Below are 14,316 nucleotides of genomic sequence, written 5' to 3' on the forward strand. Positions count from 1 at the left end.
TTACACGTGTCTTTTAGCTGTTTATATTTTTTAAAGCCAGGTGGGAGTTAATAAGATGTATTTATGACTAAATCCTGAAACTCTTTTGGAATTACCAAAATTTAGTAGTGATATTTTGGGGATAAGGAGTTAATTATGTAGAATAAGAAAACTTTTAAAAAAATACAATTCCTGCATAGATCTACAGCTTCAATTGAAGACACAGTGTTTTGGACTTTCACTACACTCGTGTGACAGCTTCAAATTATGACATGTAGAGTAGCAAAAACACAACACGTTCATTTTTATGGTACAGAAGCAGATAACATGAACATGAAGATCAGGAAATGAAAATAACAGATACTCTAAAAATAAAAACATCACAACAAAAACGGGCTTTATTTCAACCAGACAGGTGAGTATTTCAATTAACATCAACTTCAAGAATTGACGATATGGAAATTAAAGGCGCTGCTCAGAATGCAGAAGGAAAGATTCGTCATGGAACAATGTCCAGCCCTTGCCAAATCCCTTTTTTTTTAAAAATGTTCAATTCCAAAAATGAATTCGTTCTAACTCATTAGATCTCATGGATTTCAATGTCTGCCTAAGATTCATATTTGAAAGTCATCCATCAGTACCAATATTTATAAGAAGAAAAACTATACATAGAGATCAGTATCATAATTTTTTTAATTTTAGAAACTGAGATTAAAGTAGTTTTTAGCTGAAAATACTCCACATGGAAAACTTTCTTATTATTGAAGATGACTTGTTACAAAGTTCCTAGGTATATACATGTACAAAACAAAAGATATTCCTATCTGACACCTCAAATACGACTTTCTTCCAACACTCCCAATGTGAACAATTAATCTGCCAGGAGACGTTGTCCTATACATGTTAATGTCCTGCACAAGGACTTGCTGCCATTTGTACTGTGTGCATGGTTGAGGACATTTCGTCATAGAATATCTCCATTTAATATAACCGAACATAAAATAAATCCAACAAAACACTGTATGTGACAAAATTGCATAATTTTCAACTTTTGCAAGACTCCTGAAATTCATGAACACTTTCAGGGTATCTCCTTCGAGGGCACTTTTGAGAGAGCTTTTAGGTCTCGTGTTTAACATTGTATTGAGTAGGACAGCACCTTGATTAATATGAACAAATACAGCACAGGAAGGTCTGGTGGGGAGGGGGGAGTCGTCTGAGGATAGAAACAGGGGCAGAGACTCTTTTCCCATAAGACATTCAAACAGACACAAGACAATAAAAGGTAAACAGACAGACAAAATAGTGTTCACAGTAAAACATGCCAGATTGGTAGTTTCATTTGAAACCAAACAGCAAATCATGAAACGTCATGAAAAATATAAGTAAAGGTAAAATCTCCTAGAGTAATTACTAAACGAATTTAAAATTACCACACTGATCAGTAAACCCCAGAAGAAGTATAAACAACACTTACATTTCAGGTCCTTCTTAAACATAATACAACTTTACAAAGTTAATGCATAAAATTGGTAGGTTTGGCCACACTGCACAAAATGGTGTGTGTGTTTTTTTCTTCTTCTTCTTAAAAATACAGTATACAGAAAAAACTCTTGTATTTCCCATTTTGAATCATAAACTCAAAACCCAAGAGTAAAAGATCAGCTAGAAGGATTTTTAAATTATTTACAAATCCAGCAGGTGTGTCTGCCATGAGTGGGTTGGCTTTTGTCTCACGGCGGCTTTCACCTTCTCCAGCGGCGGTTCCCTGGTCTCTGTTCTCACAGAAGGCTGTCCTACCATCTAGGACTCATCTCTACTGGTCATCAGTTACTTTGAACAGTTCCAACAGGGCCCCAACAGCTCCAAAGTAACCCTACAGAAACAATGGCAACGCAGTATGATTACCTCTGAACTGAGCCAGATGCCTAGTATTTTTCTTTCTTTATTTCTTTATTTTTAATTTAAATTATTTATCATTTAAAATATTATACATGTCTCCTTTTTTCCTCATTGGCCTCTCGCCAGCCACTCCTCTCGCCCCCCAAACCCTCAGCACATGCCCTCATTCCCCATGTTCAGTGCTTCTGTTTCTCTGGATCTATTTTTAGAATATTGTTTTCCATCAAACTACCCCTAGTTTAAAAGCTCCTTTATTGCCCTAGCTGGTTTGGCTCAATGGATAGAACGTTGGGCCTGTGGACCAAAGGGTCCTGGGTTTGATTCTAGTCAAGGGCAAGTACCTTGATGCAGGCTCTTCCCCAGCCCGGGCTGTGATCAGGTCCATGCAGGAGGCAACCAATTGATGTATTTCTCTCACATCAATGTTTTTCTCTGTCTTTTTCGCTCTCTCCCACTCTCCCTATACAAATACCTATTGTTTTTAATAATCTTAGGAAAGCTGCCCCCTAATGTTGTGAGGGAAATTTAAAACCTTAACTCTGCTATGAAACATGGTGAAGTAAATAATAATAATTAATAGTAATAATAAAATATGTTGGATAATGGTCCATTATACATATTCAATAAGTTGACTCTTATAAAATGTTTAGAAAAAAAGGCAACAGGGTGTGCCATAGAAGGGCTGTGTATTATTTGTATTTCATTTTAATTCTTACCATGGCAAAATGTATATGATTACCCCCATTTCACAGATGAGAAATGGAAGGCAATAAAGTAAATTACCCTTGCAGGATCACATGACACGTGCCTGGGCTCAACCTCAAATTTATGTGACTTCAAAGCTGTAATAACCTACAGCTTCCCTCAGTAGATCTTGGAAAGACAGCTAAATCAGCCGTTTCACTTCACTCAACTGTAAAAAAAAAAAAAAAAAAAAAAAAAAAAAAAAAAGAGCCCGTGTTTCTGTGAAAATTACAGAAACTGAAAAGTAGAAACTGATTTCCAAAAGAAAGGAGACTCCCACTCCTCTGGTGTATGCCTGACTCAACAGTTACTGCAGCAGCAGGGGCCAAAATGCTAGATCGCTACATGCATGGCAGGATCGCCTCTATTGCCAGTCGCCAGCTAACACTTAGTGAGGGCTCATTCATTGTCTAAGCACTTTACATGAACTTAGTCATTTAATCTGCACAGTAACTTTAGGAGACGTACTATGACAGCCTGTCTCACAAGTGCGAACACAGAGATGGAGAGGCAGTCCACTGGCTGAGGCAGCCCTGTCACTAAGAGGCTGTGGTCTTAACCGCTCTGCTAGATTACTTTGTCTTAGGAGATGTTCACTGATATACACTGAGAGACAGTGAGTGACGCCGCTTAAGATAGAGCAGGAAAGCCCCATACCAGTCAGTGCTCCCTCAAAAGTTCTCTCTCCATAGAAAGGCCTGCCTAAGCAGAAGTGAACTTAAGAATGTAGAGAATTCTCTGGTACCTACATAGGGTTATAAAATCGTTCGTTTCATTGGCTATAGAGGCTTGAGTTATGTGTGATACACAGTAACAAACCAACACTGAGCTGCCAACACTCCTATATAGTCCAGAGGCCTACGGTTGTACAAAGGGGCATGCATTTTTACCCCAACAAGTGGATTCCCCCAAAATGTTGGCGACTCACTCATGGTAGATAAACCAGAACATGTTCACATCGAACAATGATGTCCATGCAAGCTCAACCTACCTCATGTTCCAAAAACAGAGCTTTTAGCTGTCCTTTGGACCAAAAATCCATTGCATATGCTAGCAGCTTCATGGAAACCATATTGATTCTGAGAAAATTCCCAACAAACACAACTCTGTCGATATTCTGAGGGAGAAAACAGAAATAAAAACACAACTGAACGATGACATATATAAATAGCATTTCGCAAAGACCTAATGTTCCGTACATCACTGTGCTCCCAGAACCTCACAGAATAGATTTTTATTAAAAATGGAATTATTTCAGCATTTCCGAGATGAACTTGAGCAGACCTCAAAGGGCAAACCAAGACGGTGAGAGTTTGCTTGGACTGGGCAGAGACTGGCATTGGGCTGATCTGCAGTCATTATGTTAGGTTGCCTTAAGTCTGATATGGAATTCAGCTGCCAACACTCATATATAAAATTGTAACCGGTGCTCAAGGTCAGCTAAATTTGCTGTTGCATTCCTTCAATCCTTCAAACCTCTGACCATAAAATATTATTATAAGCAACTCATACACAAAATGGCCGTGGCATGGGTTATTCATCTCATGTTATTTGCTCAGTTTGCTCTGTGCCTGACACAGGGAATACAAAAAGAAACACTACTTACTACTTTTAGAATATCCTGTTTGGTCAGGGGAGGAGAGGGTGGTGGTGAAAATATGGTAACAAAAAATACATTTATATTTTTTTGTTGTCATGGATACAGATTTGCATTCTGAACAACACACAACACTGAGCTAGGCCTGTCTACCAAGCAGAGGCTGCTCACCACTCACTCACTCACTCACAGAGCCAGTTGCTATGGTCACCCATATCAAAGGGAAGAGAGCTTGGAAGCTGGCATTATTTTCTGTTCAGTCTATGAAGAGTCACAGGGTCTGGGAACATCACCTTTTAACAGTCTCAAGTTTTAACCATGCATGTTCTTTCACCCATTAACCACTGTGAAAAATTTCCATGAGGAGAGGGGTGGAAGGTGGTATTAATACATTTCCGCAAATAAGAACTGCAGCCACAAACCACCCAGACTGAGAGGTGGCAAGGAACACTCAAAATAAGAAACTCAGATTAAAATGGAATTTAATTATATTTAGGAGTTTCACCTTTTCCCCTCAAACGAGCGAGTCGGTCGCTTTAAAACCCCAGTCCTGCTTTATTTACTCAGGTATGAAACAGAAGGAATAGAAGCAGCATTAGGAGCAGATGGACATTCCCTGTTTCAAACAAATTTCAGGCGGGTGAGTGATATAAATGTTAACTTTTAAAAAAGAAAAAGAAGCCCTAGCTGGTTTGGCTCAGTGGATAGAGCATTGGCCTGTGGACTAGAGGGTCCTGGCCTTCGATTCTGGTCAGGAACACATGCCTGCGTTGCAGGCCCAGTCCCCAGTAGGGGTCATGCAGGAGGTAGCCGATCAATGGTTCTCTCTCATCATTGATGTTTCTCTCTCTCTCCCCCTCTCCCTTTGTCTCTGAAACCAATCAATCAATATATATATAAATAATGTTGAAGTAGAAAAGGTGTAATACCCATAATCCATGAAAAAGACACATTTACTTAAAAAATCAAATATTTATTCTGGAGAAAAATAACACCATTAACTAATTCAAATGGAAAACAATAATCAGAAAATATTTTCAGTACATATAACATAAAATGTATTATTTACCTTCAGATTGGTAAGAAAAGAAGACCAACCATCCAATAGAAAAATGTATGAATAGTACTGCGTTCATATACACAAAAGGAGATAACTTCATGGCTATTAAAAATATTTTTAAAATGCTCAGCCTGCCGAAACCGGTTTGGCTCAGTGGATAGAGCGTCGGCCTGCGGAATGAAAGGTCCCGGTTTCGATTCCGGTCAAGGGCATGTACCTTGGTTGCAGGCACATCCCCAGTAGGGGGCGTGCAAGAGGCAGCCCTTGACCGGAATCGAACCCGGACCCTTCAGTCCCCAAGCCGACGCTCTATCCATTGAGCCAAACCAGTCTTGGCTCATCGATGTTTCTAACTCTCTACTCTGTATCTCTCTCCTTTCCTCTCTGTAAAAAAATCAATAAAATATATATATATTTTAAAAATGCTCAGCCTCACTTACAATTTTGAAACCAAAATAAGATCGCATTTCTTTTCTTACCTATTACATTGGAAAAAATAAGAAGATTTAATGACCCTCTGTGGAGAAACAAACTCTGCTGATGGGAAATTAATTAGAACCAACTCTATCTGTCAAAATTATAGTCAATAAACACATCCTTGACTCGGCAATTTCCCTTCTAGGAATTTATCCTATAAGTATAATTCCATGCAAAATGGTGTGTACGTGTATATATAAAAAACATTTTTTTAAATAGTGGCAAGATCTAGAAAACCCTAAAATTCATTGTATCATTAGGAAAATGACCAAATCTAGAATAACATATCTACATGTTATGATGCTATATGGCCATTAATAAAATGAAGCAGCCCTAGTAGCTTTAGCTCAGAGGATTGAGCATCGGCCCGTGGACTGAATGGTCCCTGGTTCGATTCCAGAAAAGGGCATGTACCTCAGTTGCAGGCTTGATCCCTGTGCAGGAGGCACCCAATCGATATGTCTCTCACATCTATGATTCTCTCTCTGTGTCTCTTCCCCTACACTCTCTCTAAAAATTAATGGAAAAATATCATCCAGTGAGGATTAAAAAAACAAAACAAAACACGAAGCAATTATAAATATATGAACAATCTCAAGATGTGTTAACATGTAAAAAAGCAAAAAGCAACATTTCCTAAAGTGTATATTGAAGTATGCAGGGTAGACTGACAATGTCTGGGGTTTGCTTTCTAATATTGTATTTTAACAAAAAAGAGAGGAGGAGGAGGAAAAGCGATAGGTGAAACATGTATGATAAAGTCTTAACAACTGTTGGGACTGAGTTGATGGTTACATGGAGATTCTTTACATTCCTCTCTCCTTTCTTTATCTTCAACAATTTTAGACAAAAGGTGGATAAACGACCGAATAAGGATGTAGAACAGTATGTAGAAAGTGAATGGCATGCGCATAGCATGTGATTCTATCTCAATAAAACTGTTGCTAAAGAAAGAATGTTATATTTCAAAAGATATGTTTGTTCTATGTTACATACAATAGAGAGTAAAAAAACAAAACAAAACAAAAAACAAAAAAAACGAAACCTTCCTCGAATACCCACCTGGTGTCTCAGAATTCTGTGTTATGTATTTGCATTATTCTCTCTTCAATAAAATGACTGAAAATATCCTAAGTGGATGGAGCATTTCATAGCTTTCCAATAACCACAGCAAAAGTCTTTTAGATTGAGTGCATGTGGTTGAAATCAAATATCCTCCCACCAGTGACTCTGGGGAGCAAAACCATAACAGAAGAGCTTGCATCACTGCTCCCGTGGGGCGCGTGGTGTGTCCGCAGGGAGCCTGCCCTGGCGGGACACCAGCTAACAGAGCCTTGCCTGAGGCTGTCAGCAATTCCTCTCATTCATTCAACTCCACAGAAACGTCTAAAACAGTTTCTCAGACAAGTGTGTGACACTTTCCAACAGGCTCTGCTGCTAAGGTTTTAAAATAAACTGAAAGTGAAATCAGGAGTTGAAAATAAAATGAGCTGTCCTCCCTTCTGAAGCGATTACCATACCTGCGACAAAACCTGCTGGCTCACTCGAGCTCTGAGGAAAGCAGGGGAAAGGGCACCCATTGCGCTCTTCCCATCGAAATGACCTTTGAGAGTCTGTGAGTGCAGCCAACTCCACACAAGATTAGTCTTAGGGCTTGTTTGGCTCCTTTGGAAAAACTCTCTTTAAAGGTTAGTATATAAAAAAACAAATTCTCTGTTCCAGTGAATCCCATGACCAAAGTGGACTTTGAAAAGGCATGACCCCAGAAAACAGTCTGTCATCGGAATATCAGCTTTGCATTGAATATCCATCTTAAATGGACTCAGTTAAAAACATGAACCTGACCAACTGGCCAAGGCATATTCTATTCACTGTGGTGAAAGGAGGATGTCACTCTTGTACCCCAGAGGTCAAAGGCGGGGCTGGCCCCTACCTAGCATAAAGGCAACCTCACACCCTGGTTAACACTCCACTATTCAATGGGGAATAGAGCGTGTTTCTACAATAGTTCTGTAATGTTCTGTTTTTTAATCTGAATGGTGGCTGTGAGTCTGTGATGATTCATAAGGCTATACACTTATGATTTGAACCTGCTTCTGCATGTATGTCATTTTTATTAAAAATCAGATTTTAGACCTAGCCAATTTGGCTCAGTGGGTAGAGCGTTGACCTGCAAACCAAAGGGTTCTGAATTTGATACTAATCAAGGGCATGTACCTTGGTTTCAGGCTCCTCCCTGGCCTGGGCCCTGGTCAGGGCTCATGCAGGAGGCAACTAATCGATGTGTTTCTCTCACACCAGTATTTGTCTCTGTCTTTCCCTCTCTCTTCCACTCTCTCTAAAAAAAAAAAAAATCAATCGAAAAATATCCTTGGGTGAGGATTAAAAAAATTATACTTTAAGAAACTCTATTACTGCCGAAACTGGTTTGTCTCAGTGGATAGAGTGTCGCCTGCAAACTGTGGGGTCCCGGGTTCTATTCTGGACAGGGGCGTGTGCATTCATTGCGGGCACATCCCCAGTGGGGGGTGGTGGTGGGGTGCAGGAGGCAGCCGATTGATGATTCTCTCTCATTGATGTTTCTAGCTCTCTGTCCCTCTTTCTTCCTCTCTGTGAAAAATCAATAAAATATATATATATAAAAAAGAAAAGAAACTCTATTACTGATGCTACTACGATTGGGTAATACTTTTCCTATTACCCGTTCCATGCCCAACCCCCCTTTCTTGGCTTCCTAACACTGCTCAGTAAGAGCCAGTCCACTTTATATATCTTATATTTCAGAAAAAGATTCCCTCCCCCCCCCCCCAAAGGAAATTTACAATATTTTGAACAGTTTGTCTGTGACCAGCTCTACCTCTTCCTGTGTCTGGGGCTCTGGCTGGCCTCAGCTGTAGCAAGCTCTCTGTGCTTTGATAGCCCTGTACAATGCTGCTTGAACTCCATGCCACAAGGCAACACTGTAAAGAAGCTGAAAGCAGAGAGAATATCAAATATTCTTTACCCGCGAATATTTGCAAGGGTGCACAGAGCTTTACCTCACACTTCAGTGGGTACATGGTACTCCTGATGGGTAGAGAGGCGAAGGCATGGTTTGCGATTTTACCATGTTTCTCCCACGGATGGTTTTGTTCTCATCCAATGCCTACTAAACACATATTCTTTTGCCTCCCCGCCCCCCACTCCGAACATCTACCCTTCTAGTTCTATAAGGTGTGACTATAAGACAAAAGACAGGTTTCTCAAAGACTGTAGTTTGTAAGGGTCAATAGTCATTGCATTGCCAAAGGTGATGTATATGAAGGACACATGGCTTTCCCCAGGTTAAGGCCTTACCTCATTCAGTGCACACATCCGAGCAATGGAACCGATGTTGTTGGTGATGGTGACCAGCGTGGCTCGGGCGAGGTCTTCCTTGCTGATGGACTCTCGCTTTTCTTTACTCATCATGTTGCCAAAGCTACGTTGGAAATATTAGCAAGAGTGTTCAAAATCATCCTCGGGCAAACCCCATGCTTCCACCAAAGTACTGTGGCGAGCTGTATGAATAACTCTGCTCAAACTCAAATGACCTGATTTCGCTGCCATGGTTTACAAGCAGACAAGATTACAATATGAATGGTTGGCTGCCCTTTTCTTAATAGGAACAAAATAGCATGGCTATTAATGGGGGAGAGTTTTTTGTTTTGTTTTGTTTTTTAAATGCCTCTATATATCTGGACAAGCATGAAACAGGAAACTGTTGCCGTTTTCCAGAACCTTCTTTCAAAGCTGCCCTATAATAAGCACACACATCAAGAGCTAAACATCTTGGTGCTTCATAACGGGCAGGAGTTTCAAGTCTGAACTCCAATCCCATAGATAGTTGCACCCGATGGGTTAAAATATTTAAAGTAAACTACATGAATAGCCAGGGTGGAGAGGTTGCCTTGTGTTTCATCATGACTGTGCCTAGCCCCTGCGTCTCTACCTGGATGCTACAGCAGATCCTTGAAGGCCAAATCGTTCATAGTCTCCTCCGTAAATGTCCTTCACCAGCTTATCAACATTGGTGCTGTCGCCTTTAGCTGCCATTTCCATAGCTTCTTCAAAGGTCTCACAACCCGTCAGCAAGCAACACAGACCTAGGAATGTTCCACCTCCAAGACTGAAGGAACAACAATGTTTATTTTTAAGTTTTACTTGAAGATATGCCCATCCAACTCCCCAGCGACATCAAGCCCGCTAGTATAGGTTAATAAAAAGAGAAGAGAAACAAAGAGGCACTTGCATGAAAGTGCTAGGGTACAAAAGAGCTTTAGGGCTCTCGCTGGTTTGGCTCAGTGGATAGAGCGTCGGCCTGTGGACTGAAGGATCCTAGGTTTGATTCCAGTCAAGGGCATGTACCTTGGTTGTGGACACATCCCCAGTAGGGGGTGTGCAGGAGGCAGCTGATGGATGTTTCTCTCTCGTTGATGTTTCTAACCTTTTATCCCTCTCCCTTCCTGACTGTAAAAATCAATAAAATATGTTTGAGAGAGAGAGAGAGAGAGAGAGAGAGAGAGAGAGAGAGAGAGAGAGAGCGAGCTTTAGGGTGGACTGAAAAAAAAAAAAAGAGGGCAGAGACAGAAAAGAAACATCCAGGGAAACTTGCCCCTGGATTCAAGAACCAAACCAGAGGGGTTCTCACTGATATCTCTTGTGAGACCTTGACCTTAGCCACTCATGTCTCAGTCTCCCCATCTATAAAATGAAGGCAAATCGATTGCTCTTAATTCGGCTGGTCTGAAAGTAGTAGATAACTAGCAGAGAAACGATGGAGCCAAACTCGGAAGACAAATATGACCGGGTACTCAGGCAGGAACAGCCAGCCGCAAAGCTGTACCTTTCACCTGACCTCGCTTGACTCTAGCTGAGATCTCATGTAACCTCCTTGGAAATTTCTGAAAGGAAGCCACTGGTTGGTCTCAGATTGTATTTGTTTCTAGGAGACTCTGGAAAACGTTGTTAATATTTTACTTACCACCAAGAGTCAAAGCTAGTCAAGAAAAGAAGTCAAAAATGGTTCCAAAGCTCAAACTATGTGTTAAAATAGTGTGCTGCTATCAAAAGTTTCCTGAGGGGAAGAATAGCAGATTCGAGGTAGAGCTATCACTAGTGAAGTCCAGGTAGGACAAGGAGCACTGGCATGACTGTGGGTATCTCTCCCTCTTCGCCTCGCAGAATGGGAAAGGTGAGGAGTAAATTGCTCACATCATTTTGCTCTGAAGCTCCAAGAGCTGTTAGCCCTGGAAACCCCGTATGTGTTTGGATACTAGCTTCTAAAAGAAAATATTCAGGTTGAGATTAAGGTTTTTCTAACTTAAATTTGAAGAAAACTTAGGGTAATGTATATTTACTGTCCATAACCACTCACCAGGAGGTACCGGATTGTAGACAGGCACTTTAAATCTCATCTAAAGCAAACTGTACGTAATATTTTATAACTACTGATTCTTAGAAAAATACATACGTGATGAAAATTAAGGGTCCTTGTGGAAAACTTGCAGCTAGGCACCACCAGTGGCAGCTATCCAAATGTAGGTGCAGTGCCATCAGGATACAAAGAGCTCCATGGACACTGTTGCCTTGACAACCCAGTCACAGTAGAAATTTTGGATTTCCTCTGAAGTGTACCTTCATTTACATTTAACATGGCGGGTTATTCTCTGGTGTCAGTTTCAGTCTACCCTGCAAAGCTACTGTGTTTTAATGGGAATACTGTTTTGTTTTTGTGTGTGCTGGATTTGTCTTGTTTTCTCACTGTATCTATTAAGTGTTTGCTCCTGTTTCTTTTTATCAATAGCTTTATTTTTCATCGAAACAACCTTTCTTTGAACATCAGAGCCTGGTATTAATCAAGGCATTTAACAACCTACTCCAAACATAGGCAACTGAAGTTACTGGCTAACTTAGAAAGAAGGCAACTCATCGACTGATGTGCTGGTATGAGTGAAAGAACAAGTGCTTCATATGACGGGGAAATGACAGGTGACTCCAGACAAAGACTCGGAGCTGAATGGGGAAGCGAGCATGCATTTGCACAGTTGGCACAATGCAGATAGCAGGGAAGAATGCACAGTCGCAGAAGAGCACTTTATTAATAACCCCAGCCTGCTAAATGTTATTAATCAAGTGATCCTCTTGTTCATAATAACACATCTGTTGTGTTTCGGCAGGCACACAATAAGACTCTCAGCAAGTGATAGACAAAAACATATCACTAGAAACAGCTGTTGAATATCATTGTTGTTGTGGTGGTTTTTTGTTGATTTGTTTGTTTGTTTGTTTGTTTTTAAAAAGCAACCTTGAAAGTGAGAGATTTTAGGGAGAAGTAAAAAAAAAACCTTCAATTAGAGTGCTTGTGCTCTTAAAATAGATTCCGGAATAATGAGATAAGCTGCACTACAACTCTCACTGAAGTTTCAAAATTCTTTACATTCCTCTTTTAATAGGCCACACATTCTAACAATGTCAATTGTAAAGTCCTGTGGCTTTTTTCATTGACTACAACAGTAAAATTGAAATGTGTCAATAGAAAAAAACACATTGGCTACCTAATCTAGGATGCATTAGACTGCACATAGCACTGAAGCAAACCATTAGAAAGCATATTTAAAAGAAAACTGAGCTGAAACCGGTTTGGCTCAGTGAATAGAGTATCAGCTTGGGAATTGAAAGATCCCGGGATCGATTCTGGTCAAGGGCATATGCCTTGGTTGTGGGCACATCCCCAATAGGGGGTGTGCAAGAAGCAGCTGATCGATGATTCTCTCTCATCGATGTTTCTAACTCTCTATCCTACTCTCTCTTCCTCTCTGTGAAAAATCAATAAAATATATTTAAAAGAAAACTGATATCCTGTGATGATGTGACTTCCTAAAAATAAAAATGCTTAATGAGGTAATAGGATATTAAAACAACCTGGAATCACAGCTATCCGTTCACATTTGCTTAGGAATGCTGGTGTTGAGAAACCCCGTGACTGCCAAAATCTGTTCTATGCACTGATGGTCACTGCTGACCACCATTGTTTGTATCCGGGGCTTCCTAACTTGGATCAAAAGTTAGGAAGCCCCTGGTATAATAGCTCTGGTTGGACAAGAAGGAGCTTGGGCCCAGCACTGGTGTCTCATTCGCCGGCCCTCCCTGTGGCAGCCCCTGGAAGGGCTGTTTATTAGCATTTACTCTCCTGTAGCAATTCCCCAAACTACTAGTTAGAGAGAGCATGTAGCTAAGGTTAGACATCCAGGTGGGATTTGCTGATGATTGATTGCAAAGCACTGATCATTAATGGAGCATTTACCAGGAACTGAAATGTATAGGCATTACACATGGAAGGCAGGCACCACCATTAACTCATTAGTAGCTGTTCAAGAAGATGACCCAAGTCCCTGGAAGTTCCAAGTTTGAGAAAGTTTACCTGTAATTCATGCAGTTAAATGTTACTCGACAATATTTTATAAATATCTCTAGTTGTGGGAAATGTTTAGCTTGTTGTCACCTTAGGAGTCAACAACTCCTTCTGGGAGGAAGTCTGTAGTTTAAGAATTGTGCCTTTTTCAGAAGATCACTGAGGTAAAATCAGTTCAGTTGAAATATTTGTTTGCCTCTAATGGGCCTGACAGTCCTACTGAGGCCTGGGGGTCAGTGTGATGATTATGGGGGCAGGTGGGCTTAGTTCTGTATTCTCAGCTAGAAAATGTATGCCTAGAATTCAGTCAGAGTGTGTGTGTGTGTGTGTGTGTGTGAGTAAGCCAGGGTTTCTCAACACCAGCATTATTGATTTTAGGGCTTAGTACTTTTTTCTTTTTTGTTGTAGGGGGCCCCCTAGTCCCTAGCCACTAGATGCTATAATAGTAGCATCCCACCTCCATTTGGGAAAACTAAAAAAAAAAAAATAAGTATCTAGAAATTGAGGGCATAAATCTTCCTTGGCCCAGTGAGAACCACTGGTTTTTATAGATCACAAGTCATGGAAATAGTGTAGAAAGCAGTGCTCTCGTCCTCATCGGCAAATAACACTGCAGAATTCCAATACTGGAAAAGCCTGTATAAACCATCTAAGAAACAATCCCTGGATGACACAAATGAGCATAACTGAGGCCCAGAGAAGTTACACGATATCTTCATCCATCAAAAACAATGGTTTCAATATCATGTCCCTAACCATATTTCGCATGGCACTAGCTCCTAAGTTGTTCCTCCAAAAATGAGTTCTGTGGTCCAATAAGTTGGAGCAACATTCATACCAAATTCTTCTCTTAGAAGAAAAACCTTATTTAATTTTGTTTCTGCCAGGATCTCAGGTTTCTGACCCCAGATCCTTTTCCCATTAAGAAGAAGCTGAGTCCTAGCCGGGTTGGCTCAGTGGATAGAGGATTGGCCTGCGGACTGAAGGTTCCTGTGTTTGATTCCAGTCAAGGGCACATGCCCAGGATGCAGGCTCGATCCCCATAGGGGGCAAAAAGGAGGAAGCCAATCAATGATTCTCTCTCATCATTGATGCTTCTACCTCTCCTCCCTTCCTCTCTGAAAT

The 14,316-nt window shown here is 40.6% G+C and overlaps 1 protein-coding gene across 6 annotated transcripts in view; it reads right to left on the reverse strand.

Moving 5' to 3' along the window:
* Positions 1–359: 359 nt before the first annotated feature.
* The window catches only part of PANK1 (pantothenate kinase 1), a 49,425-nt gene continuing 35,468 nt past the window's right edge, over positions 360–14,316 (reverse strand). For 3 of the 6 annotated variants that reach the window (XM_036438523.2, XM_036438527.2, XM_036438529.2), the window contains 4 exons: positions 9,730–9,906; positions 9,096–9,219; positions 3,617–3,742; positions 360–1,855 (listed from right to left, as the gene is read on the reverse strand). In XM_036438523.2, coding sequence (XP_036294416.1) covers positions 1,796–1,855; positions 3,617–3,742; positions 9,096–9,219; positions 9,730–9,906 — 487 coding nt within the window. In that variant the 3' untranslated portion in view covers positions 360–1,795. The remainder of the gene's footprint in view (positions 1,856–3,616; positions 3,743–9,095; positions 9,220–9,729; positions 9,907–14,316) is intronic. The other 3 variants (XM_036438525.2, XM_036438524.2, XM_036438526.2) reach the window with 3 other exon arrangements.

This window comes from Pipistrellus kuhlii, unplaced genomic scaffold (assembly GCF_014108245.1).
Source record: "Pipistrellus kuhlii isolate mPipKuh1 unplaced genomic scaffold, mPipKuh1.p scaffold_m20_p_15, whole genome shotgun sequence".
Lineage (NCBI taxonomy): Eukaryota > Metazoa > Chordata > Mammalia > Chiroptera > Vespertilionidae > Pipistrellus > Pipistrellus kuhlii.